Source organism: Chelon labrosus (genome assembly GCF_963514085.1).
Source record: "Chelon labrosus genome assembly, chromosome: 3".
NCBI lineage: Eukaryota > Metazoa > Chordata > Actinopteri > Mugiliformes > Mugilidae > Chelon > Chelon labrosus.
The window spans coordinates 26,849,971-26,875,820 of NC_140339.1; the positions used below are offsets into that span (position 1 = coordinate 26,849,971).

Consider the following 25,850-nt stretch of genomic DNA (forward strand, 5'->3'; position numbering starts at 1 on the left):
TGTGCGTGCGTGTGCGTGCGTCCCTGTGCCTGTTCGCCTCCATGCCTGTGTGGTCTCGTGATGTCTTGTTTGTCTGTGTGTCCAGTGAGGGGAAGATGGTTGTTCTGTCTCTAGCAATCGGGCTGGCTGAACAGGATGACTTTGCCAACCTCCCAGATCTACAGGAAGCACCAGCCAGCAAAGAAAATGATACCACACCAGAAAAAAGGTAATGAGAGAAAGAGAGAGAGAAGAGTGTGAGGAATGTGTTTAAGCGCAAAGATAAAACGAGTAGCCGAGTAGCTGTTTGCCATATGGAGGAGAGCTAATGGTGCGTTATGTAAAGTGTTGGAAGACTGTGCTGATGTAGTGGTCTAAACAGTTCATTCAATTGTGTGTCCATTCAGAAGATCCAGGCAGAAAGAAGCTGTCAGTTTTGACAAATAGTCAAAATTGTAAAAAAAAAAAAACAACAACATCGACATTGCTCTTGATACTAACACTGCAGCCAGGACTTTAAATTCATATGTCTTAAGCGTAGCTCACCAAAGTAGCCTTTGATCCTTCGACTTCTCAAATTATATTTATTTAAGCCTTTTGAAGCCTTCAAAATTCAGACATCTAATCAGCCCAATTTAAATCCACTGGATCAAAAAATCAGCCTGCAAACCACCATGTGTGGGTCCCTAATTGATTTCGCAGCAAGAAAACAAACCCAAACATGCTGTCCAAGTGTAAGTATGGTGGCCGACATCATCATCAGTTGGACAACTCAAGCTCTAAAAACTCACACAGCGTAATCGAATATAGAAATGCAATGCAAATGCCAACACTGAGACACAATAAATAAGCAGAAGAACCGTGGCAAGGTCTCCAATATGCTAAAAACAACCTACCTGCCGAATACCTCGAAAAACCACAGGAGAACAGGTGCTGTTCTCAACTCTGAAAAACTCTCTATGACTATTGACTATGACTATTTACCTTTTGTGGCTAAAACATTTGCCCAGTAATGAGTTAATTGATTGCCCCACATTCTCAGAGACAATACAAATAATGTGGCCTCAGTATTCTCAGTGTTATACAGCCCTGTTTGTTATACTGGTTGTCTTTCTCTACCTCTAATTATCAGCCTGTTCAATATCCTCCACCACTAAACTCACTTCTTTTCTTTCTCCCCTGCTTTTGCTGTTACACTCACATTTATCTTCACAAATTTTTTAATTTGCATATTACCACATATTATTTCCAATTTTGGGTCACTTTCTTTCAGTTTCTATGTCCTCACTGTTCTACATCCAGACCTTTATGTGTCTGCAGCTCCACACTGCTGATTTGATCTTTGAGTTGTAGGCAGGGGAGAAGGGCACCCTCATTATTTAGAAGGAAGATTCCTCACATGAAACGGTCTTCTAAAAATATGCTAACCTCTCATCTCCAAGCGATCTCGCGGCAGCCGTCAGAGACTAACACAGTCTCTCAGCTGGTGAACAAAAGACTGAACAGGCTGCTCTTATCACACCAATGTTTGAGGGATAATGTGCTTAGCCTTTCTGTTTTGACTCTACTCGCTGTGGTTCAGCGTAACCCTGTATTTTTATATGAAAAATGCTCTTTTTGCATCCCATTACATTTCTTATAAGTTTGCTCAAAACATCTCTGCAGAGCATCCAAGTGTGCTGTTCTAACTAGGTCATCTGTGAATCCGTGATTTATGAAAAATAGAAATCCAACTTGGAAAAAAAGAATATGTTAAATGTGTCTTTTTTTCCGAAGTTGTTGCAACAGTTATGGCCTTCTTATGCTTTTCAGATTTAACTTACAATATCAAAGGGTCAGTCAGGGGTTGAGGACAAGCTCACCTCTTGTCTCCAAACCATGTTCTCATCCTCTCACTGTCTGGAGGTCTGTCAAGTACCTAACTCTAATCACAGCCAGCCAGCTAGCCTCTTGCCAGAGGGCTCGCGTGGGCCAAGTTGTCTAGTGTCCTTCCACAACTAATAACAGCTCTCCATCATCATCTCTGTCTGTCTTCCTCGTCTCTCTGTCTCTGTAGTTACCTCGTAAGCTCCCTGCACCAGTCTGCTGGCTTGCTCCCGGCCTTTTTCATGGAGCCCAGCCGACTGAGAAGGAAGGAACGGAATGAGCCCGCCAAGATTATATGTGACAAGACAAGACGCTGTCAGAAAGTGAAAGAGAGACAGAAAGTGTGGAAAACCTTTGCTCCCAGCTTTCTAGACAAAATGTGCTGGAAGATAAAAATACACACATCCATGGAGGTTTGGGGTACTCTTGGTTTATTAATGAAAATCAAATACAGCTCGGAGCACAAATATCTACAAACATCATATCTGATAGTAGAGAACAGAAGCAAAGCTGTGCCGACTGTGTATTGGGTCAAGTCTATATTTGTTCAGACAATGCTTGGACAGTAAATGTGGCTGGGTTTTTTTTACACAGTCACAAAATCGCCAATGGGCTCATGCTTTTGGTCCACTTGATAGGTGTAAAATCTCCTTTTAGATCTGTTTCTGTCTCGCCCATCCGAAACAAGGGTAATAAAAAAAGGTTAAAAAAAAAAAAAAAACTGCATGGAGCTCAGAGGAACTGCAGAGATTGGAGGATCATTTTTTATTCCAGTTCATTATGATGGATCTCGTTCACAGCACACAGTCATTTGATCCATAGAAACATATTTGTGCAGAATTAATGTGTGTTTTGGATTCAATCAGTAGTCATTTATCTACAACACAGCTGCAAAGTAACTCCCTGGCATGAATCATATCTCATAAAACGGGCTTTTTCTCCCTCATTCAACATGCGTACATTAAGAAAAAGATTCACGTCTGTCCTGTGGAGGCATACTGCTGTGAAAAACAATTGTTACAAACCACATGACTATCTCACTGTAAAATCTCATTTAACATTGCTTGTTATTGCAGGTTAACCTGATATTATAACAAGAAACCTCCATATGGTGTTGAAATAATAAATAAAAAATGGTCCATCATGGCTTGAAGGGTAACTCTGCAAATGAATGATCTCGACGTCTGCGGACTGGTTGGAAAACACTGAATTGACCCTGTCATTGATATAAAATAATAATAATATAATATGATAGCTACAGCCGAGACCTTTTTCTCCTTTGGATTAACATTCACAACGTGGAAGTCTCTCATTTTAACATATGAACAATAATAATCACAACTGTTGTGCCTGAGACAGTGATATTTTTTAATGATGAAAAACTTCCACGCAGAGATGGGATCAGCTGATTCTGATATCATAATAAAAAGAAAATAAGTCCTAATAGCGTAACATTTGAAAAGGATATTGTAATAATGAGAAACATTTTCATTATCACTGAGTAAACACGCCGTACGCACTGAGTGACAAGGGAAATACAGGTACTTAAGTGATGTGTGCTAAGACTCTAAGAACTGCTCATCATCATCATCTGTTGTAATCAAGCAACATCATCCACTGCTAGAAAAATGCTGCTAATGTGGATGCTGGAAGTCTTGCCGGTGGTAGTGCAGTTACTGGATTGGCCACTTTAGGCTGGCTCCAAAAGCGAGTCGGTCCCCACTGACCTCCATGCCCATTGCTCAACAGAAATAAACACGTTAACATCCCTGCACATAAAACCTGTTTGGCCTCTATGACTAATTGCCCAATCATTTTACCAACTGTACAGGCAAGATTTTTACTATATATATAACCGATCACTTTAAATTGTATTAAAGCTTAAAGTTGTGCATAAATAATGATGTGGCTACTTCCATCGTCCACCTCTTTACTCATTTTAGCCGACTTGTGCAACCATACTGAAAAAAAAAACGCTCTTCAGGAAACATAGATATGTGGAGTCAGTCTTTGTAACAGTCTTGCAACCAAAGATATTCTGGGAGACAATATGACAGTATGAGTTAATGCTTGTAGTGTTTTTCAGTGGAAAACACATCCTGTCAGTAGATTAAATCACAACTATGATTGATAAAAAAAATAAACTTACCTCAAGCACTCTTTGCAGAATTGGCAACACTAGTTGGCCACTTTTTCTTATCCACATTCAGATCCACATTCTTATCCTCCTCTTATTATAAAAACCACTATTGAAGGGTTCAGTGCTTGCTTAGCGGCATTGTTAACCAGTATTCTTTTCTTTATTCTCTTATATGTCTTCTGACTTGTGTCATATTCTTATTGTACGGTCCACATACATCAAACATGATGTACTGAAGTTTATAAGGTCCATGTTGCACTGTGTGGCTTTCAATAAACTTTTAAGATTTCTGAAATCTCACAGCTGGAAGACGCCTGAAGACACCAAGCTGTGATTACAATTAATCACATTAATGTCAAAAGGCACATTCTAGCTGATCTGTTATCTGCAGGAAAAAGCCTGTGTTTTTCCCTCTGCGTGTTAAGTGAAAGGTCCTTTAATCTCTGCGTAAGTCAGTTTGGGTCACTGTTGTAGAGCAGCCAAAGCCCTGCAGCGGGCTGGACATAATCACCCACCTGCAGATAACCATGATGGAAGCTCTGAAGCTGTTTGTGTTATTATCATCTCAGAAAGCCGTTGTTGCGTGGCGGAGCTGCATCTTAATGAGCTCAGAGATTCACCACACACAGCGATGCAACAGGGAAATAAAAATGAATAAACCCAAAAGAGCTTACCGGCCCCGGACAACTTTCCCTCTGAACGTTGAGTTTGTAAAAGCTGTAAAACGTGCAGCGCTTTCTGAAAGGCAGCGTATCAGAGTCTGCTTTCATTCAGTGCAAGCCAAGAATTTGTTCTTCCCACACGGGCTGTCAACGATGGGGCATTCAAATCAAACCTGGGTCATTTTGCAAAATTTACAGCATAATGGTGCACGGTTGATTGTAGCTGTTCCTGTTTGGCTTTCACAAGAAAGATTTGCTTCACTGGTAGTGAATAATTTCAACTCTTGCTGCAAGTCTGGATGTTTTTTTGGTGTGGCTCCCCACTTTCAGCCTGTATGTGTTTCTGTTTTATCTACTCATTAATAATTCACCTTTACCTATGTGTTAAGTGACCATTGAATTGATCTTTAACATTCAGCACCAAACGAAGAAGTTAGGAACCAGCAGGTGAACCTGGCTGAGCACTTAACAGTTGAAGAGCCAGATAGTGCCCTCAGCAGTGGGTGGAGACCAAAGTGAAGGAAAAAGGAGGATGACTAATGCTACGTGTTGGATGTCTGTTGGATCTGTACATAGACTGTAGTGTGTAGTGATGTATTTGCGCATGTTCTGGGCTTAGTTCTGATATTTTCCAGAAATAAATTTATTAGATCATCACTTAGTGATAAAGATAAACAAGTCCTGACCAGTTCTGATCTGGCTATGTTAATGTTGCACGAGTTGCACAATGCCAGACTGTACAGTATTAATCAAGCAGTTGCTGTCATCCTTTATCAGCTGGTATATGCGACTCTTTCAATCATGTGTCTGAGCCAGCAATCACAGTAAGTCAAGGCTCCTAATGACTCTCCAGGCTGGCCACTGGTCCCTGCGGCAGCCCCTGGAGCCGGCAGTGGCCCAGGAGGAAAGATGATTGGAAAGAAAAAGCGATGTAGGTCAGCACAAACGAGGCGTCGTTTTACAAAAGCTGTCAGAACTACGTCTGGAGCTCATTCACCATTTCCCCAGTTGCTGCTTGTGGCTTTGAGCAGGGAGCTGATTTAAGAGAGGCCATGAAAGGGGAGCGAAGGGGGCATCACAGAGAAGGTGACAGTGATCAGGGAAATGCAAAAAAACATACTCCATAATGATTTTATCTATAGTTTGGGAATGGATAAAACATCACTATGGGTTCTTCCACTTTGCCTTTTATTTAAGGGTTTACAAAGACAGCTACACCTACTGGATACATCTCAAGAACAAGGCAGCATGAGTCTATTCAAAGAGCATCAAGCAAGTCCAACACTGTGGACGGCTCCATTAGTTGCATTAGCCTGTGTGCTGAGGGGGGCGGTGGCCAAGTGATTTGTCCCTGTTGGTGGGGAGTGCTGAGTGGGTTGACATCAGAGCCTGGGCCTCATCCATCATGGGACATGGGACCTATATTGTGTTTTATGGTCTCCTAGGGCTAGTGTGTGATCAGCAAGACCCAGATACAGCATGTTTATGGAGACACACTTCATATCCAGGCCTTGCTGGTAACCCTTCCTTCCACATTCCCTTCCCTTGCCCTCTGCGTCCCAATTCTTTTCCACCCCCGTCATCAGTTCCCACTTTACCCAATACAGCCTTTATTTCTTTTCATCATCTACCATCTCATGATTTGGTTAATTCTTATGTTGTACCTTTGACATGCCAGTTTGTTATATGTTCCATGTCCTTTCCCGTTGCACCATCTCTGTTTTTCACCTAATCCTCCCTTTCCCGAGGGCGTCGACTGGCGTTGCGATGGGTTGATGTCGCATCACTGCTTCTCTGTCAGTTTAGATGACTGTCAGCTTGGGTAGACTCTGATAAATCTGCTTCATTGCTTAAGGTCAGAAGAAGGATTGAGATTCTTCTCAGGACAGTTTCCTGCATTGGTGTGCAATTCAATATATGCCCAGGAGGTTTCCATTACAGCTTTCCTTGTGTTACCATTGTGATTTAAGTCCAAATGTCAGGTTGTAGATACAGTTTTATACTCACCCAGTCTCTCTGTTTCTTTAACTTTACCTAAATGGTAATAAGTCAGTACCGTTTCATACAGCTTTCTCCACATGAAGCTGTGTATTAAAGGAAATGCAATAAATCTTTGTCACTTTATAACTCATCTCATATCCCAAGGCAGGTTATTATTTTTAGCATGACTTCTGGAGATTGATAATGAAAACTGTAAAAGGTAAAATACTAACATTTTTCAAATTCCCTCTGTGATCCACTTTCTGTTAGAAGCTGAGTACTTATTTGAGTGATCAGTATTTAACTTGTACACAGTGGACAGCAAGATTGCAAGTAATAAGATTTATTAGTTTTATTATATCATGAAGAATCTTCCCATTCAGCTCTGTCTTAGAAATTGTCCTGAAATTGTGGTTTGCTTTGCCAGTTAGACTGTATTCGCATAAACCGTTTTCTTGACCGTCTTATGTGAGACAAATTTTCTGTTAAATTCTGAAAATCTATTTTTCAGTTTTAAAAGCATTGCCGGCTGAACAGCTACATAAAAACTCAAGGATGTGTCCACTGCAGCTACCCTTGAAAAAATAAAACAAAATCATCAGTTACAAGGACAGTATGCAGTGTATGGACGAAAAATAAGTACGGTAGAAGGAAATAAATAAATATGGTGGCAGCAAAACAACGATTTGCTCAGTGTTTGAAAAATATGTACAAATTTGGAATCAGAAATGTGGGTTCTTTTTGGTCATCTTTTCCTGTTGAATGAATTCAGTGGTGTCAATAAAGTTTTTCTGTTATACACCAATCAACCATAAAATTAAAACAGGAGAAGTAACTAACATCTTGTAACAATACCCCCACCCCATAGCAATGACACTCCTTGATGGCAGCAGCCATCCCCAGCAGGATGCAGCCTGACACAGACACACACAGAAAAATGGTTTAGGAACAACTAAAAAAACATGAAGAACAGCACAAGGTGTTGACCTGGCCTCCAAATTCACTGAAACCACAGAGTCCCCTCCCCTCAACCCATAGGACCCAAAGGCCCCCACTAACAACATCCTGTTACCAGACACCACAGGACACCCTCCGAAGGCCCATGTCCATTCTCTGATGAGTCACAACTGTTTTGGAGGGACAAGGGAGACCTACACGATATTAGACAGGTAGTCATAATGTTATGCCTGATCAGTGCATATTTTAATACTCATGCATCTGTGTCATATTAAACAAAATCTTTTCCTAAACCAAAGTCACCACAAACTTTAATCAGGCTTCAGTGAAACTTCGTGGCTGTAGAAGGAAAACAACTGAAATCAAAATGTTGAGAGCGATGCATTCATTAACAAATTAAATGCAATGCATCATTTCTAAGAGACTGGGCTGTTTCATAGGTCAAGAGGTTAAATGTCAAGGTACTAATAAAATCTGATTTATTCCTTTAACGTGTAATTGAGGCACAACCTAAATACAATAATCAATTTGGAGTGAATCATATTTATGGCATATTCATGTAGTGAAGTCGTTTAAATGGATACGCTGAATACATAAATCATTTCAGACAGATTGGCTGAATGTTCTCTTGCTAAACATTTGATATAGTTTTTCTTCTACTAAGTTCTCAACTCTGACTTTTTACTGTATATGTCAATATTTCAAAAATAGAAGCTCCACAGCTGCTTGATAAACTGTACATACAGATGTGCAGTCTCCAATTAAAGATAATTCATTAAGATGTACAGCATGGTTTTTCATGTTTAGGCTGTGAGTAGCTATGATGCAGCAGGAGATATGATCACGAAGTACAGATACGACACGTGTGGAAAACAGTCTGCGTGCGTTCCCTCTCTTGTCCGTTCCTCCTTGCGGCCAGAGTTCTACTTGGAATTTTGTCTTTCTTTCCTAGCCGAGTCTCTCCTCCAATAATTACTTCTATGATACACCTTTATCAGAGCTGAATGAATGAAGTATGTTCCTTTCATCTATTCAGACCTTCTTAATCAATGCTAAGCACGCTCACCCATAGCCATGTGACACAGGAGGAGATAAGATGTCGCTGCATTGTCCCCTGGGATGTAATGACCTGCTTTGTCCAATTACACAGAAGATGGCTTTCAACTCAGATTGAGGCCATGAGGTCAAAAGTCGGGTTTTGACTTTCACCACGTCAGATCGAAGTGGTCATTCTCCAGGGACATCGCTCTCGACCTCCGAGAGAATTGCACGCGCGTGAGCTCATTTGTTCTGTTTCACAGACTTGCCGTTGCTTAATTTGCATTTCTCTACCGGAGAAAAACTGAAGCGTGGTAAGAGAGCAGAGCTTGTTTCAGTCTTGTGATCTAAATAAGGGGGCCAAGGTAACTCCATTGTTGAACATTCCTGTCCTCGCCTGTTGTTTTGTGTGCCTTGGCTGGAGGTTATTCTGCACTTCTTTTTGGCATTTATAAATCAGCCATTTTCAGCATGAGCTCACACGCTCACACAGGGGTACGCGCTGAGGTGTTTTTCACAGGGTCATGGCGGTTGAATAAGTGTAGGTATAAGGAAGTCAAAGAGTGTGTTTCAAAGGCTTTCTAAATGTTTGGTCCCTTTGCCCTGTGGGCTTTTTGCTATTTTCAATATATGCCCCTCTCTGTGGAACTTCCTTGTATTTTACTGCCCACTTTATGAAGGCTCCTGTTACCATGGTTACTGCAACCCTGTTTAAAATACATGATGGTAGTGAGTACAACCTTAAGTGGGAGCACACATTTCGGTAGCCATGGTTACAACAACCTCTAAAGGATGAATTATGTAACTGGTGTTGTGTTTGAGACGAGGTAGTCAGTAGCAGGCAGAAGGCGGCAACTCACCGCTGCAAATACTTGTCTTTCTGTTAAGGCAAATTCCAAAGTTGATCACCATGACTATATGCATTTTCGCTCTCTAATTTCTAAAAATTTTAGCCATGTCACTGAATCAAGATGAAATTCAGTGGGAAGAATTATGGGGAATTAGCTGACTTCTCCTCTTTCCTTTGTGTCATCATTTTCTTTAGATCTCTGCGCGAAAAGGCTAATTTGAGGACACTATCATGTCTGTTTGAAATATTATGCAGCACCAGCAGTACCCTGATGCTGCCTGTGTGTGCGTGTGTGTATGTGTGTGTGTGTCTAAGCAGCTGTGCGTGCGTTTGACGATGAGTAAATATGTATACTTACACGCATGGATGAACTCACCTCGCTACCACACCCAAACGCTTCACGTCCCTCAGGCCGTTACCGTGTCAACACTCGAGATTCGAGGACACTCCGTGCAGCAGCAGGTCTTTATTTGCTTTTCATGTTACCATATGTTAATCTGTGTGTGGTGACTACGCCGAGCAGACGCCAACAACTGCACTACTATAGCATTCGTACAACATTATCTTGCTGATTTAGCTGTGTTGAGTGTGTTTGTTTCCCCCAAAACTATTTTTTTGGAAAAAGTCATTACTCAAGTGGTTGTAAAGAAAAAAAAAAAAAGAAGAAGAAGAAATAAATAATCTGCCAGTGTTTTGATAATTTGGGGAAATTTTATTTACAACTAATTGGACGACAAAAGTGCCGGCACGTGACTTGCAACATGAATCCTTCATCAGAGTGAGATCTGTTTAAATGACACATTATGGAAATAAGGCAACATATAAATTGATTGCACAACTAAAAATTAAAAAATGCATTAAAAAAGAAACAAAGAAACAAAGAACTCTACTTTTTAAATTTACAAAATGAATGCCATCCCACAAGTAAAGCATATTTTCTACTACTTCAAACATGCTATAATTTGTCTTTTTCATATTTTTGCGGCCTAATATTTCATCATTTAAATTTACTTGCCTAATTTCACTGCCTAGTCAATCAAAGTAGCACATGTTCAAAAGGGAGACGGCAGCTGTGTAATTAACGATGATACACTTTTTGTTTGATAAATTACTCAGTCAACCTGACTTTCCTTTCATCTCCATCCCATTACTGTAATAAAACCTTCTGTTTAGCTTTCGTTCCTTGCTTTTGACAGATGTCGTCTTCACATTTCCACACGCTTAACTACTGTTTTGAACGCGTGCAGTCTCCAAATACAGATTTTGATCATTTATCTGTCCGCCTGCGCAATGAACACCCAATTGTGTGTGTCGACAGACAGGAAACCCCTCAGTCTTGGCATTTTTTGTTCGACCCAGTGGTTACCTTTACAGAAACGTCTTGAACTTTAAGCTGTAACAGATTTATGCAAATGGTCCGAAAAAGTCAGTCTTTCTGGTTGGCTCGCTGCTCCATTAGGCTGGAGCAGACAGGGCACTGAATATATTGGCCATTGGGAATGAAAGGAGGAAAAAAAAGCATAATATATTATATGCAAGCATGCTTTTACTACAGCCGTTTTATGTTGCATGTTAAGGTATTGCATGTGCACTGCATGGCTTACGTAATTTATTACTGAGTATTCACAGTAATGCAGTAGAACTTTCAGATGTCCAATGGAAATGATGGAGAAACTGCCTGGCTGTGTTTATATAAGGTTGATTGTCTCATGTGGTCTCTGCCTTGTGTGTTGGGTGTTGATTTAGTAGAGCTCAATGTGCTGTCATTGAGCCTCCTACAAGTTCGCTTTTATAGACACTTTGGTTAAAGACCCGCTGGCAGGTATGTATTATGTGCTCTGTAGTCAAAGCGAGGAATGCATGTAAACAGTCCTCTGGGTAGATGAGCTACAACTGAGCTGTTGAAGGGAGTAGGTGATAACAATCCTCATCTTCAGAGCTTCTGAACTTATGTCTCTGTCTGAGCTGGAAAAAAAAATTGTCCTGGAGATAAACAGCTGTGCTGCTGAGATATTAGCATACTCATACACCTGCTCTCACACGCTGAAAATATATGTTTAAAGGCAACAAAATAGTGATAGATTACAACAATCCTTACTTTGTCTGTGAAGATTCTCAGTCATCCAAGAAAGCAAAGCTAAGACAGAAGCAACTGGACTTTTAAACTTATGTTGTGGGCAATTCATCACTCATCCAAAAAAAATGTCGTCAGCTCTAAATGGCTGGCGGGGGGTTTAGCTTTTTATTCTGAACATCTGTGGGTGGTGCACACTTGAATCTTTCATGTTAATGACCCAATACTCAGCGTCATTTAGAGGAATTTGTTCAGATTAACCTGGTTGGTGTCCTGTTTTTTTCACAGTTGGTGGTACTCTAATGACCAAAAATCATCATGATATCTGCAATCCAGTAATTTTCTCATTTTACTTGACAGAGGAAATATTGTGCTTATATGGCAGTCCTTTGTAGGACTTGTTTTATCCATATCCTTCAATCCCTTTAAAGTTAATCCTTTTGAGATTCACTCAAAAAAGAGAAAAAGAGAAGAGGAAACTGTTTGTTTCTCTGTTGCTATGGTCAAGTCAAAGAGTTTCTGTTGTTCCACTCCACTGTGCCCCATTTCCCAAAAGTATCATAAGACTAAAGCTCCCTACATATAAGTGATTCATTTGTCGCTAATCACTCAGGAGCTAATGGACATTCAAGGCTCTGCTTGCCAACGTAGGCCTCCTCCTAGCTCTTCTCCTATGCTCACCACGTTATACAGTTTGGGTTTGTTCGAGCCTGCAATGATGACCTGCAAGTCTTGATATAAGTTGCAGGACCCAGTGTTGTGGAAGATGTTTACTTGTGGTAAACGTTAAGAGCATAGACTGTATAAAGATGGATGACGGAACATTCATTCATTTTCTGTAACCACTTGTCCTCTGGAAGGTCCCTGGACAAGGAACAGCTCCTCAGAAGTGAAGCCAATGCAAGTAGAGCTCCCCCTAGTGGCTGGTTGCAGTATATGTCATAAGCTCCACCCCCTCCATGTTAGTGGGTGGGACTTGGGCTAAACTAAAACACTAAGGTGTACAAAAAAAAACAAAAAAAAAAATTCAAGGCTGATTTCTGTCATTTTAGGTAATATAATACTGATGCATTTTCCTGATAAGTGTCATTTTAGTTAGCTGTTTGTCTCTATAGGAACAGGATGTAACATCATGATTACTACAAGTTGCCATGCCAAACGCTCCATAGGACCTCATAACAGTTTAGTTCATTAAAGTACATAATGAGTATGTATCGGAGAGTAAAAACAGTCACTTTGTTACATAATCAATTAAAAATACAAAGTTTACACGTTTTTTTTTGGTGAAGCAACAGAAATGGGTGAATCGCAGAGCACCACGGTGCAGGTGAGAGTCAAGACAGCGGCACAGCGAGACAGCCAGGTGTTATATATGTGTAACTGCCAGGTGTTATTTAATTATATAAGGCAACACATTTCTCCCTGAAGTGTGTTAGGTTTTGATATTAGAAGCTGTAACTGAACAGTTCTAGCTTGCCGGAGAAATGGTAACGTTTCAGATGTCTTCATCTGCAGACACATTAAATTCAAAGGTAAACTGTGCCTGGCAAGCCTGTGAAACAGAAACCATTACAGTTTGAATTGAGCTGCATTGTCGGTGTTCTGACCCGCAGATCACAGGAAATAAACGTGGAGTGACGAATCAATTCTCTTTTCTTCCACACTGCATCCTTTTTTTTTTCCTGTTCAGTGTCGCTCCACTTCTGCTTGTCTCTTTGCGGCGTAACCCCTGTCTGTCTCTCACCCTTCCTTCTGCAGCCTCCCTCGATTTTGCTTGCCCGTGTAACATGTCAGTTCCTCTCTCTGCTCTGAACTCTTCACTTAAACCAAATCTGGTCTGTTTCTTTATCCCATCTCCCGCTCTTCTCTCCTCAATTTCCCCTTCAGCTGATGCTCTTGTGTCTCAGTCTCTCATTAACTTCAGTCAGTGACCTTACTTTGTTCATTCCATTAATCCTTTAAGTTTTAACAAAAACAAATCTCTCCTTCAGTTTTTCTCAGCCCCCTGTGCAAAGATACGTCTTCAAATTCATCTCACTTCTCGGATCATCTTTTCCACAAAGCCTCCTATCTCCTTTTGCTTTTACTTTTGCCTTTAACAGCTCACCTTCTATCTCTCTTGGACTCTTGCTCACACTATCCCTGTTTTTTGTTTTTTTCTGTGGCATCTCGCTCATAAGTGCTCATTAGTCTTTTTTGTTAATATTCCTGAGCTAGTATCAGATCTTTGTATCTTCCCTGTCTACCAAACTGTTACTGTAATAGGATCCGAGAGCAATTTTAATATTTTGTTTTTGTATCCTTTTGTGTAAAGGATCAGTCAGATATTAATTGTTTCCAGATGTATTATAATGTTAATTTGATTTTGTTTAATGGCATATTTTTCTTTAAGGACATCACTCAGTGTGTGGGATGGTGGCTTGTTTTCAACAGTTACACTCAAATATAGCTAGATAATTGTTTTATTTATTATGTAATCCAGTACAATACATTTAATTAAGGGCCTTTGTTGCTTTGTTGCTTGTTGTAGAGACTTACACTACATGGGCAAAGCTATGTGGACTAAAACAATTAACTGATGGACAAGAATATGTGGTAGTTATTGTGTTGCCACAGAGCTTTACTTGTTTTTCAGTCCTTACACTAAGCTAAGCTAACTGGCTGTTGTCCAGCTACATATTTAGCATGTTTTGCATCTTTCTTTTTTCTTGGATCTATTTCAACTGTTGCCATAAACCTGTAAACACATCAGCATCAATCATCAACGTCATTATATGATGTAGAAGATGTACTGAAGCCACACCTGATGAAAAGCCATCTCAGACCAAGAGTACACAAAATGTTTAGACACAAAAGTTTGGCTACACCAGTCATCATATTTATGTGACTGTATGTGTGTGCTTGTGTCCACTTGAACAGAACTCCAGGAAACAAACCAGGCAGCAGCCCCAGAGGTCAGACCCCGGATGAGACCGGCCGCCGCCATGATGCCAACTCTTCTGTCTCTGACTTGGCCAACTCAGTCACCAGTGACATGCTCATGGTAACACACGCTATCAACACAGTGGACTGTTTCTTCTGACATATTTCAGTGATACACCACTAACTCTCAAAATAAATGAGATGACAGAGAGACTTAGCTGGTCCCTTCAGAGTGTCTTTCCTAACCTAAGACGAAAGTTACATGCAAGCCTTGAGACAAGGAACTGGAAAACATGTAGTCGTGGAAGATAAAATATAGTGGTTATTTCCAAACCGAAGAAGCTTCTCATTTAGCTTTGCCCACCTGTCAGCCAGGTCACAAATTTAGTGAGTAAGTTTCCTTTGATATTTGATAGAACTCTTTGCCAAAGCTGTAATTAAAGTTATTTTTCATGAGGTTTTATTTTTCTTTCAACTTTTATTTTTTGGTTCAGGAGGAGACAGAAAAAACAGCCTACGCACTTCACTTCACTTCAGTTGAGTTGTATGAGAGGTGTTTTGTCCTCCCAAGTCTTTTATCGCTCAAAGAGTACTGTCTCCATCCCACTCAGCTCACCCACCTGTAGAGCGTCCGTTACTTCCATACGGTACCTCAGCAAACTGAAACATACAATAATCATCACCCTGAAATGAGACGCAGGGAGGGGAGGGGCGGGGACGCATGCCTTGCTCAGCGCGATTCGGTAATTAGCTGTGAAAGAACATGCAGTGCTGTGGGTGCTGTGCGAATATGGCAGAGATGGGCATGAGCAGTGTGTAATTATGTGGGTTTCATGGTGTGTCTGAGGAATTCACAGTGGTGGTGCCTAATGATAATACTCATTCTGGGCAGTTTTGCCAAAGGCGTCTATATATTACACAACGCTCCTTTTCATGCTCGAAATACCCATCGTGCACTTTTCAGCCACTTGTGCTGCTGTGTGAAAGGCAATGGCAGTATACAGACCTTATTCCACAGGCTGTACTGACGGAGAGGATAGGGTGAAATGACGCTGAACGTCAGAGCATATATACATCCGGCCCTCTCAAGCGTCTCAGGTGATAGTGGCTGGGGGAGGATGGATTGGGGTCTTGTCAGCATCAGCAAGGTTCTTATCAGGATGTTCTGTGACACTGCTTTCATTCTGTATGATGCTCACACTGCCATGGATAGTGTGAATAGTGTATTGTTAAAGTGTCTTTGCCTCTTTATCGTTACACATCCACATTTGCAGGCGTTTAAATCTAATGATAGCAAATTTTCAATTTATTTTTTGTGTTATTGTTAAGAAATCACAAGAAAATACAAAAAAAAAACACCCTCTCCTACAGTATAATTTTATTTTAAATATATTTGGCTGAAAATAGCCGTGCAACTACCTGCTGTCTTTGGTAAATGACAATTTTTAGCTGTGGATTGCTACACATGTGTAGTATTTACCTTAGCAAGGTGGTGTATGTGGGATTGGCTCAAGATAAACTATACTCATGTTTTTTGTAAGTAAGGAACATGTCATCCAGCAAAACATCAATTTTTATTTCAAACAGTAATAGATGTCAGCTGCGATTGAGGAATAAGCTGTACCAAGGTGTCCATCAGTGTTTTTTTGTTAGATTTTAAAAGAAAAAAAAATAATATATATATATAGAAAATCAACAAAATTTATCCCTTGGACAAACCTGTGTTGCATGCTCCAAGAGAATTTGCATCTACTTCATGAGAAATGAGGGTCGAGAATTTAAAAACTGAATAATACGTGTGGACTCTGGGAAAAAGAGTGTCCCAATGCAAAAAAATGGGGAAAAGCAATTTAGGCCAGCTGTTGGGTGGAGGGCTGCGTAATGAAAAGTGATCATATTCAGCATGGAGAATGAGGCCGAGCAGCCCCATCAGAAATGTGTGTGAGAATACGGAATTGGATATTAAACGTCTGGAACGGCTCCTTGAGTAATGCCTTGAGCTCTTCCCCAGTAAGATAGTACTTTTTAAACTGTATTTCTTTCCCTCCAGGCCACGCCACCATCAGTCAGTGGGTCCGCCTGCCGACAGATAATCTGCCTCTCATCTCCACGCAGCCATGCACGGTTTCTGCCCTTATCACGCAGCAGACACCGGCCTCGTGACATAACATTATGCTAGTTTGCCAGTCGGAAGCTGCGGTTTTTATGTTGAAGTCCAGAGTTAGTGCCCCCTGTGGAGTGGAATGCAGGTCTCTTATTTATTGTGTGATACCAACTGTCGGCTTTTGTGTTTAATCTGTGCGTGGACATGCTGTGAATATTGCAGCGTTTGACCCTTTGTACAAATGGTACTACATTTTAATGATGGGAACTGTGGCTCTTTGAAGGGAGTTGGATCTTATGACTCCTCTCCGAGAGCCTTTCAGAAGAGCAGCTCATGGGGTGAAAAAATTGTTTGCTGACCCCGCTTTGAATTATATTTTTTATTTGCAAAGATTGCAAGCCACTTTATCAGCGGTTTTACTGCTCAGTGGTCTCTGAATACCTCTACTGTATCAACATAAAATAACCCGGGTCACACTCTCCATCTCTGCAGGCGCTTCGTCCACCACAAGTACATGCTCAGTATGTGAGAACACTTGAGTGAAATTTGGGCAAATTTGAAATGACATCAAAATAGAGATGGACCAGTAATAAAACAATAAATCAGCCTCCACTACAATACAGATAAAATGCATCAACCAACCAGGACAGTTAAGATAACAGCGTGATGTAACATTTCCTTCATCCTTCATGTCACAGTTGTCACCAGGCTCGGAGGAAGAGGAACATGAGGGTCCAGTGTGTGAGAAGCTGGGTCGCGTTCAGTTCAGCGTCGGATACAGTTTCCAAGACTCCACCCTCACTGTCAAAATTCTCAAGGGCCAGGATTTGCCTGCTAAGGACTTTTCCGGCACCTCTGATCCATTCGTCAAACTCTACCTGCTGCCAGACAAGAAGCACAAACTGGAGACCAAAGTCAAGAGGAAGAATCTGAACCCCCACTGGAATGAGACGTTCCTGTTTGAAGGTATGACGAACTTAATGTTCACTGCCCACGAGGGCGCTTTTAAGCCGTGTCAAACGTATCTGTGTGCATCACCACGGTATCTTTAGAGCGCACTGTGTGAATATCTTCCTCAGGGTTCCCCTATGAGAAGGTGGTCCAGAGGACGCTATACCTGCAGGTTCTTGACTATGATCGCTTCAGCAGGAACGACCCTATCGGGGAGGTGTCCATCCCCCTCAACAAACTGGACCTGGCCAACATGCAGACTTTCTGGAAGGAGCTGAAACCTTGCAGCGATGGCAGCGTGAGTAAGGTGGAAAGGGGGAAGGTTGGAGGAAAAAGAGGAATGAGGAGTAGAGGGGGGGGGGGGGTGAAGATCGAGAGCAAGAGAAGATGGGACAGAATGTAACGGGTGATGTCATTCCTGGCTGCCGTAATGCCCCCAGGGAAGATGTGCTGGTGAGAGCAGGGATAGAAGGGAATATGGAGAGGCTGACAGGTAGACTGAGAATACGCAGACATCCAGACGAAGAAACAGAGATACACAGCAATGGACGGGGAGGAGGGGCGTGTGAAAAGTGGGATAGAAAGTAAACAATTCGCCGCTGTTGTGTGTAATTTCTCTAGGGAAGTCGAGGGGATCTGCTGGTGTCACTGTGCTACAACCCCACAGCCAACACCATCACTGTGAGCATCATCAAAGCCCGCAACCTCAAAGCCATGGACATTGGAGGCACTTCTGGTATGGATCCTCCTTCGTCTTCTATGTCCTTTTATTGATGCCCTTCTACATCACTGCTGCTTCCAGATGAAAATGAGAAAATTATGTTTTTTGTGCTCTACTGGGAAATGACATTAGCTTTATGACACCACACGTGTATCACACGCAGCATGGCAAACGGGAATGAGATATATTAAAGCATACAAACTGTCTCTTTTCCGTCTCCTCAGACCCCTACGTAAAAGTGTGGTTGATGCACAAGGACAAGCGCGTGGAGAAGAAGAAGACGGTGGTAATGAAGCGCTGTCTGAACCCTGTTTTCAACGAGTCCTTCCCCTTTGACGTGCCTGCCCACGTGCTGAGGGAGACCACCATAATTATCACCGTCATGGACAAGGACAGACTCAGTCGCAATGATGTCATTGGGAAGGTATCTCCTTCCCTCTTCTTCGCCTCTTCCCTCTTCTTCTTCTCTTGCTCTGTGTTTTTTTTTTTCTTTCCTTTTTTTGACTATGTGACAGACAATCAGCAGCTGATCGTTGAGTCAGTCTCTACTGACCCCTGCTGGAACACGTAGCCCAATCTCCTGCAGTGCCATATGCTAAATATACACCAAAGGAGAAACGGTTTGCAGGAGCTATATTTAGATTTACAACAAAAGAATGACATGCAGACATACCATGTTTGTCTAAAGATTTCAGTTTAATTATTGTGTCTAGTAAAGTCAATTTTATTTCTCCAGTGAGAGGTATGGATAGCTGTAGTTTCTCAAGCTTTTCGTAAATATTTCTCACACAGTTTCTTGAAAAGGAAAGAGTGTAACATGCTCATTAAGGAGAATATAAAGCTGCGATTCCTTTCAGAATTTATCTGAAACAACTGGTCCATTTTGAATACAAATGCATTCAGTGATTATGTCTGTGGAGGTTCCTCATCATCCAGGTCATGGTAATCCAAAGCACTTGAGTAGAAGACAACTTGACTTCTCTTTGGTTCTTAATGACATTTTACCTCACATCCCAGATGCTCGCCCAGCTCTGACTGGGGGAGATCCACATTTTATTGCCATCTGTCTGTGGCTAAACATCCAAAACTCACATGACTAAAGCGATCATTAGGGCGTCTTTATTCAAGAAATAAATCCAGATGCCTTCTAGCCAAGCGCTTTGGATCCATTCATTATCTATCTACAAATGGAAACGTAATCCTACATACATAACTGCACTGTTGCCTGAGACAAAGTCACATCTCTGCTGTGCATTGACCCAAAATAGTCTTGGTTACAGTAGCACTACACTACGAATTAATTCACTGGACCAGTTTAACGCTGTTTCTGCTTCGGCCGCAGCTATAATTGTTGCCAAATTGCATTGTTTGTTTTTTTCAGGAAACCTCGGGAAATTATTAGGAAGTCACAAGCCCATAAAATAAGGCATTGTCTTAGTTCATTTCATCCACGTCAATTTCGCCCCATTACTCAACACAACTCCCCCACAGCAGTCTTAATTCCCTGCGCATATTATCTGTTATGATTATTTTAAAACTGAAAAAAAAAAAAAAAAACACTTATCTGTAAGTATAGATATACTTGAAAGTAGGTTTAAAATGTATAATTTCAGTCTCCTTCAGGCTGTAGAAGAACAATCTTTAAGCTATGTACAGCATGAAGGAGCTGTTAGTCTCCTTGTCTTTAATGCACATCTACAGTAATTGCAGGTGCTGTACTCGTTGCTACCCTCACCACATATATTATCTGCCTACGTGTAGCAGGTATAATAGGTTGCCTATTATACCTCTCTTCACTATTAACTGGTCAAAGAACATTGAAAACTTGATCAGCATGTCATGTACAGAGCTGGAGTTTCTATTATTTGCAGTACAATCACTTGAATTCACTTCTCACTTGATTAGTGACAGTGTTAGCACCTTCAGATGGTATAATCCCTTCATATGATGGCTCTTAGTTTGCCTAGGATTTGATTTAGGTTAGAAAAGAAGGGCTGTTTTTTTTGTTTCTGTGAATGCACTTTATAAATAACATCAATCTCCGTGATGATACCAAAGCTACTCTGTCTCCCTTTCTCACAGATTTATCTTTCATGGAAGAGTGGCCCTGCTGAGGTAAAACACTGGAAAGACATGATGGGTCATCCTCGCACTACCGTGGCCCAGTGGCATGCTCTCAAGGCCTGAGGGACCCAGCTAACCAACCTGCCTACAATGCCCCCCAATCCACAATTCAGCTTCAGCCTCTCAGCCTCTGTTCTTAGCACATACTTCCTGCTCCCTAAGTGCAGTGTTGTGCTGCACTGGCCATCTCCATCCGTATCGTCTCTTTGTTCTCAGGCTTCTTTGATATACCTTGCCCTCAATCCTTGTGACACCGTCCTTAAATTTCACCGTTGTCAAATTCTGATTCCCACCAGACCCTCCCGCCCCTCACCTCTCATCCGTTTGTCTGAACTTAAAAACATCTTTGATGTCTTTACTTGCTTCCTCCTTGTGTCCTCTTTCTATGAGATGTTCTTTTTTTTTTTCATCATCTTGTCAACTCTTCCCAGTGTCCAACATCAGAGCAGTACCTCTTGCCGACCTTGAACACCAACCAAAAATGGATCAAACTCGAATGCCAACCATCCGCTGTGGTGGCAAGACGAGCTGCGTTCAAACATACACATGAGTGTGAAAGCCACTGACCTGAGAAACCCATTCATCACCCACACCTGGTGATGCAGTGAGGAATCTTCTTCGAGTCCTCCTCCTCCGTTCCTGTCCCTGTTCCTCCACACCCTTAAAATGCCTGAAAAATCAGGAAAACCGACAGGCAATGGAAGAGTGGTGGGCTGTATTTAGAAATGGACTCTCACTCAACTCATGTTTGATCTTTTTCACTTTTCACTCTTACTCTGGTACCACTGTAATAATTCTCCCTTTGGCTGGAACTCTTTGTCGTCTGTGCGTGCTGTGGGTGATGTGCTGTAACCCCGAATGAAGTTCTTCAACAAAAAAGTAAAAGAAAAAAGGATATGAACGCGAACATTTAACACTGGTCTGACAGGCCAAGTGTACAAAACATACTTTCCTATTTTCTTGGAAAAGAAACCCAGATGGACAGAAAAAACAGTAAAGTGATTAATGTTGTGTTTTATTTTTTGGTTTGAAAACAACTTAGAGAATCAACCTGTTCTTCCAGACACTGAAAATAAGCAAAAAGCAGCTTCCGTACGTGTGGAAGCGCGGAATAATGTGTGTGTATGTGTGTTTGTTGTGTGTGTGCATGAGGGAGTATTTTGGAGTTGCACAGCTAAGTTAGAGATATTGTTGAAAATAAAAAGTCGCCCTTGATAATGTCAGTATAATAGCTAGAATTTGTGGTGTTGATGTTAGGTGAACGTGCGGGAGAAGGTCACCAAAGTTAAAGGGTCGGTACGCCCAAATCACAGACAGTGCTTTCTAACATACCTTTTAGTTGTATCGACTAGGACAGACAGTTAAGATGTACAGATTTGATCTCTTGTAATCACTATTACTGCCCCAACTTTAATGGAGATCAATAGGTTTCACTGTAATGTCCGCCTACATTTTAAAGGTCCACAAACATATGGTTTTCTGTGGGACTAGAAGAATCTTTCCTCAGTAACCAAAGTATTTGCATATACTACGTGCAAAAGATAGACACCGTGCAATAATATTATTATTGTTTTTAAGGTTGAATGAAGATCCTCTCTTAATTTTGTGATTCGGGTGAACTGACAGTTTATTAATTCAGGCAGTAAAGGGTCAAATTCATCTAAATTACACTATCACCCATGTTAGAATGTGTTCTCCTTGATCTGTGTATTAAACCTTTAATAGTCATTCCAAGATACTTTTTACACCAGAGCACTTTTAGCATAAAAACAGTATTTGGTGGTTTGAATTCCGTATAGGCCTGTCTTCCAGTTGTTTGCTTTACTGCCTGAATGTGACCCTCCTCGTGTCCCGTGTAGATGCTTGCTGACTGGATGAATGGAAACTAACAAGAGTAATAATATGTGGGGGAAAAGTCTTTTTACATTCCACTGTTGCTTTTGTTGTTTTTTTTTTTGTTTTTTGTCTATTGGACGTGTGTATGTGTGTTTGCACTGTGGGTGAGTGTCACTATTTGGAGTTTAGTTGTGTGATTGTATTTCCTGTGAGTCCCTCTGTGTATATCTGCACTAAGTTCTATTTTGCCAGTTTAATACAGAACATTGTTTACTGTTTTTATTCTGTATGAACCAGATGTACAAAGAAATATGTTTTTTTAAAAGCTGTCTTTAAGGATCACTGCACTTGTTGACGACGATGCTGGAACAAACCTCTCTTCATAGCAGGGTTAGTTTAACAGGGATGTTTGGTTTGAGAGTAGGTAAATCTCTTGTATGTGAGCCGAGAGTCAAGGTCATAGGAAAAATGTCACAAGCAAGCTTTACATTAGATAAAACCAGTTTTATTTGACTATCATGCACCAGATCTGTAGTTCAGACAGAAGCAGCTAGCAACATTTTGTCCTTAATGTTCTGTCTGTCCTTCCTATCTGGTCAAATCTGATTCACCAAGGCCAAAAAAGAATGAAGGGCGGCTCCTTAACATCACAGCTGACGCTTCCACAAAACACCCCCGCTGTGCACACATGCTTTCTGGCACAAAGTGTTCTGTGTGTGCCTTATAAACCCACCACGCCTTGCTCTTCACCATATGCGCTCGCTCTCCAAGTGTCAGGGAGCGGGGAGGGAAAAAAAAGGTGAGACAGGAGATAATCGTCACCTCTTTGCATCACCTTTAGCTACGTCTCAGGTCAGAACAGAGCATCGAGCAGCCCAAAATAACCAGGAACATAGTCATCCGTCTGTCCTGATGGCCCGGTGCGTTAAACAAGGGGGTTCTTTTCAATGCTGCTGACAAAGCATTACATTCCAGAGGCTTAGTGAAAGTCCAATCGATGCAACTTAAATATTGGTTAAAGTTAAGTCAGGGTTTGGTATATTTTTTAAGAAATCGAGCTAAAATCGTCTTTCTAAACTCCTCACTGGCCAAATACCACACACTGGTAAAGTTTACTGTGCGAGCTCGCATTTCTGTTTTAGGGCATTCTCTTAAGGGACTGCTTGAGACAAAGAGAGGTTAACCAGCAACATTTTCATTTAAATACTGTACAAATGATTGTGAAGTGTCCTGTATGAAAAAAAAAGAGAGAAAAAAAAAACTAGTATTTACTGGGGTTGTTGATATCTGTCTGTCGTTGGTATCACTAACCCCCCTCCTCCTTTCTTTCACTCCCTTTTCTCTTTGTAGTTACACATCCGTGGGGTGCACAATGTTAAATATCAACCATTTATTTTTTTGAACTCTGTACAGTGTATATAGTAATATAAATGTGTATATAAAACAAAGATTCTTCTGGTCTGGTATTGTTATGAATTTTTCAGCAGAATCTTGTTTCATATATTGCTACATGAAGGTTGTGCAGTGGACGTGCACAAAGGTGTAGTTTATACCGTAAATAGTATTACAAAACATACATTTAAATACAATTATGAAAGTATTAGATAAATATACTTAAACTGTCAAAAGAAGAAAGTACACCCATCAGCCACAACATTAAAACCACTGACAGGAGAAGTAAATAACATTGACCATCTTGTGACAATTCAATGTTCTGCTGGGAACCTTTTGGACCTGGCATTCATGTGGATGTTACTTAGACATGTACCACCCACCTAGACCAGACCAGACACCCCCACTCCATAGCAATGACACTCCTTGATGGCAGCAGCCATCCCCAGCAGGATGCAGCCTGACACAGACACACACACAAAAAAGATTTAGGAACAACTCAAAAAACATGAAGAACAGCACAAGGTGTTGACCTAATTGATCAAGTATCTGTGGGATGATCCACAGAGGCCCCTCCCCTCAACCCATAGGACCCAAAGGCCCCCACTAACAACATTCTGCTGCCAGACACCACAGGGCACCTTCAGAAGGCCCATGTCCATTCTCTGATGAGCCACAACTGTTTTGGAGGCACAAGGGATATTAGGAAGGTGGTCATAATGTTACAATGGCATAAATATACATAAAGATGTATATATAATTCATTTTACTCACCAGAACTCACCAGAAAGTTCTCCTCTGAGCCTGTCAACCAAGGGATGCACTCAGAGTGGCTGTCCTGAAAGTTTTCCCGGCTGGGTCAGGCTAGCTAGCTCCAGGATTGGGTGGCCTTTCCTCACAATATCAAGCTTTTCCTTCAAAGACTGCGGTGAAAATGTCTTTCTAAGAAGATCTGCAACCAAACTGATAGCCTCCTCCTTCCGCCATCGGGGGTTCAAAAAATAGCTATCAAAACATTAACGGGGACGATTTGCTAGTGCAGCTCACAAAACACGAACCGCTAGCTCTCTGAGTGGCTCTCTGAGTGGCTCTCTGACCCTCCTGTCAGAGGACACGACACTGACACTACCGTAGGCCACAGAGAAGGCCTGAGAATACGAACTTGAAATGTGATTGGTTAAAGGAACAGCATCATTACATGTATTACATGTATTTCAAGCTTCAGCCGCCTGCAGTTGTAATTGTGAAGGCCCAGGCAGATTTCTGTGACTCCGGCAATATCCAACAGTTGAAATATGATTGGATATAAGCTCTAGTGCAAAGTTACACTGCAGGTAGCACCACAGCTGAGAGACAGACAAGCCATACAATGAATTAGGCTATTAGGCATAATTTAGTGGGGAAATATTAAAATGTAAGTTAGTGATTTTGATCAAGTTTAGGCCAGCAGAGGCTTTGCTGGCCCTGACGACCCACCACTGCAGAAAGTTAATGTTATTTGACAGATACCATAGTTGCATCATAGCTGGATTAAAAACTTAAAACACTGTTTTTGTGTGAAGCATCTTGCACCTTGTCTAAAATGAAAAAAATAGCCTGTTCCTCACTAGGATTTTTATTCTTTTACCAGCTGTTGAGGCCAGAGAAGTCAAAATAATAAGTCCTAAAACCTTCAAGTCTTATTTCATTACTTGTGAACTCATTACATTCAAATTAAACCACCAGTTCAGTCGTGTCTCTATGTTGTTGTCAACCCTTAAGAGTAAGAGAAAAGGGAGTCTTCCAAAAGGATTAGGATTTAATTTAAGCTGTTAAAGCCAAACATGTTAAGGAGATTGTAGTTTTAGATTCTTCATGCCATGGATTAAACGTACTAAAAGACCCCCATTGTTCTTGAACTGTCAAACACATCATAAATCAGTTACTGTAAGAAATACAAACGACACGTGACACAAAGATCTAAGATTTATAGGATTGAAGTTAAATTCACTCATTTCACCAATATTTTGTTATGATACCCTAGTGCTATTCCCCGTTGAGTCTGGGGTTGCCTGTTATCATCATGTGAGGTCTGACCTACAGACCTCGGATGACGTCTTCTGACCTGGATGATGTCATCTCTGAGCACCGCGCCCACCCACGACGGTCGGCTTGTTTACCTGTAATTTGCTACTGCTTTGGTTCGTCCACAGCCTCAGAATCGGAAAAATATTCAGCCATGTTGCAAAAAACTAGCAGTAGCAAGGGTCTGTAG

At 41.2% G+C, this 25,850-nt stretch overlaps 1 protein-coding gene across 1 annotated transcript in view; it reads left to right on the plus strand.

Annotated features, from left to right (window-relative positions):
- syt7b (synaptotagmin VIIb) overlaps positions 1-20,645 on the plus strand; it is a gene marked incomplete at its 5' end in the record, with an annotated part of 96,193 nt that extends 75,548 nt beyond the window's left edge. Inside the window, 7 exons of the mRNA XM_084574924.1 lie at positions 86-208; positions 14,466-14,589; positions 17,271-17,538; positions 17,652-17,821; positions 18,145-18,259; positions 18,469-18,668; positions 20,327-20,645. Of these exons, the coding sequence (XP_084431050.1) occupies positions 86-208; positions 14,466-14,589; positions 17,271-17,538; positions 17,652-17,821; positions 18,145-18,259; positions 18,469-18,668; positions 20,327-20,431 (1,105 nt within the window). The 3' untranslated portion in view covers positions 20,432-20,645. The remainder of the gene's footprint in view (positions 1-85; positions 209-14,465; positions 14,590-17,270; positions 17,539-17,651; positions 17,822-18,144; positions 18,260-18,468; positions 18,669-20,326) is intronic.
- Positions 20,646-25,850: the final 5,205 nt, after the last annotated feature.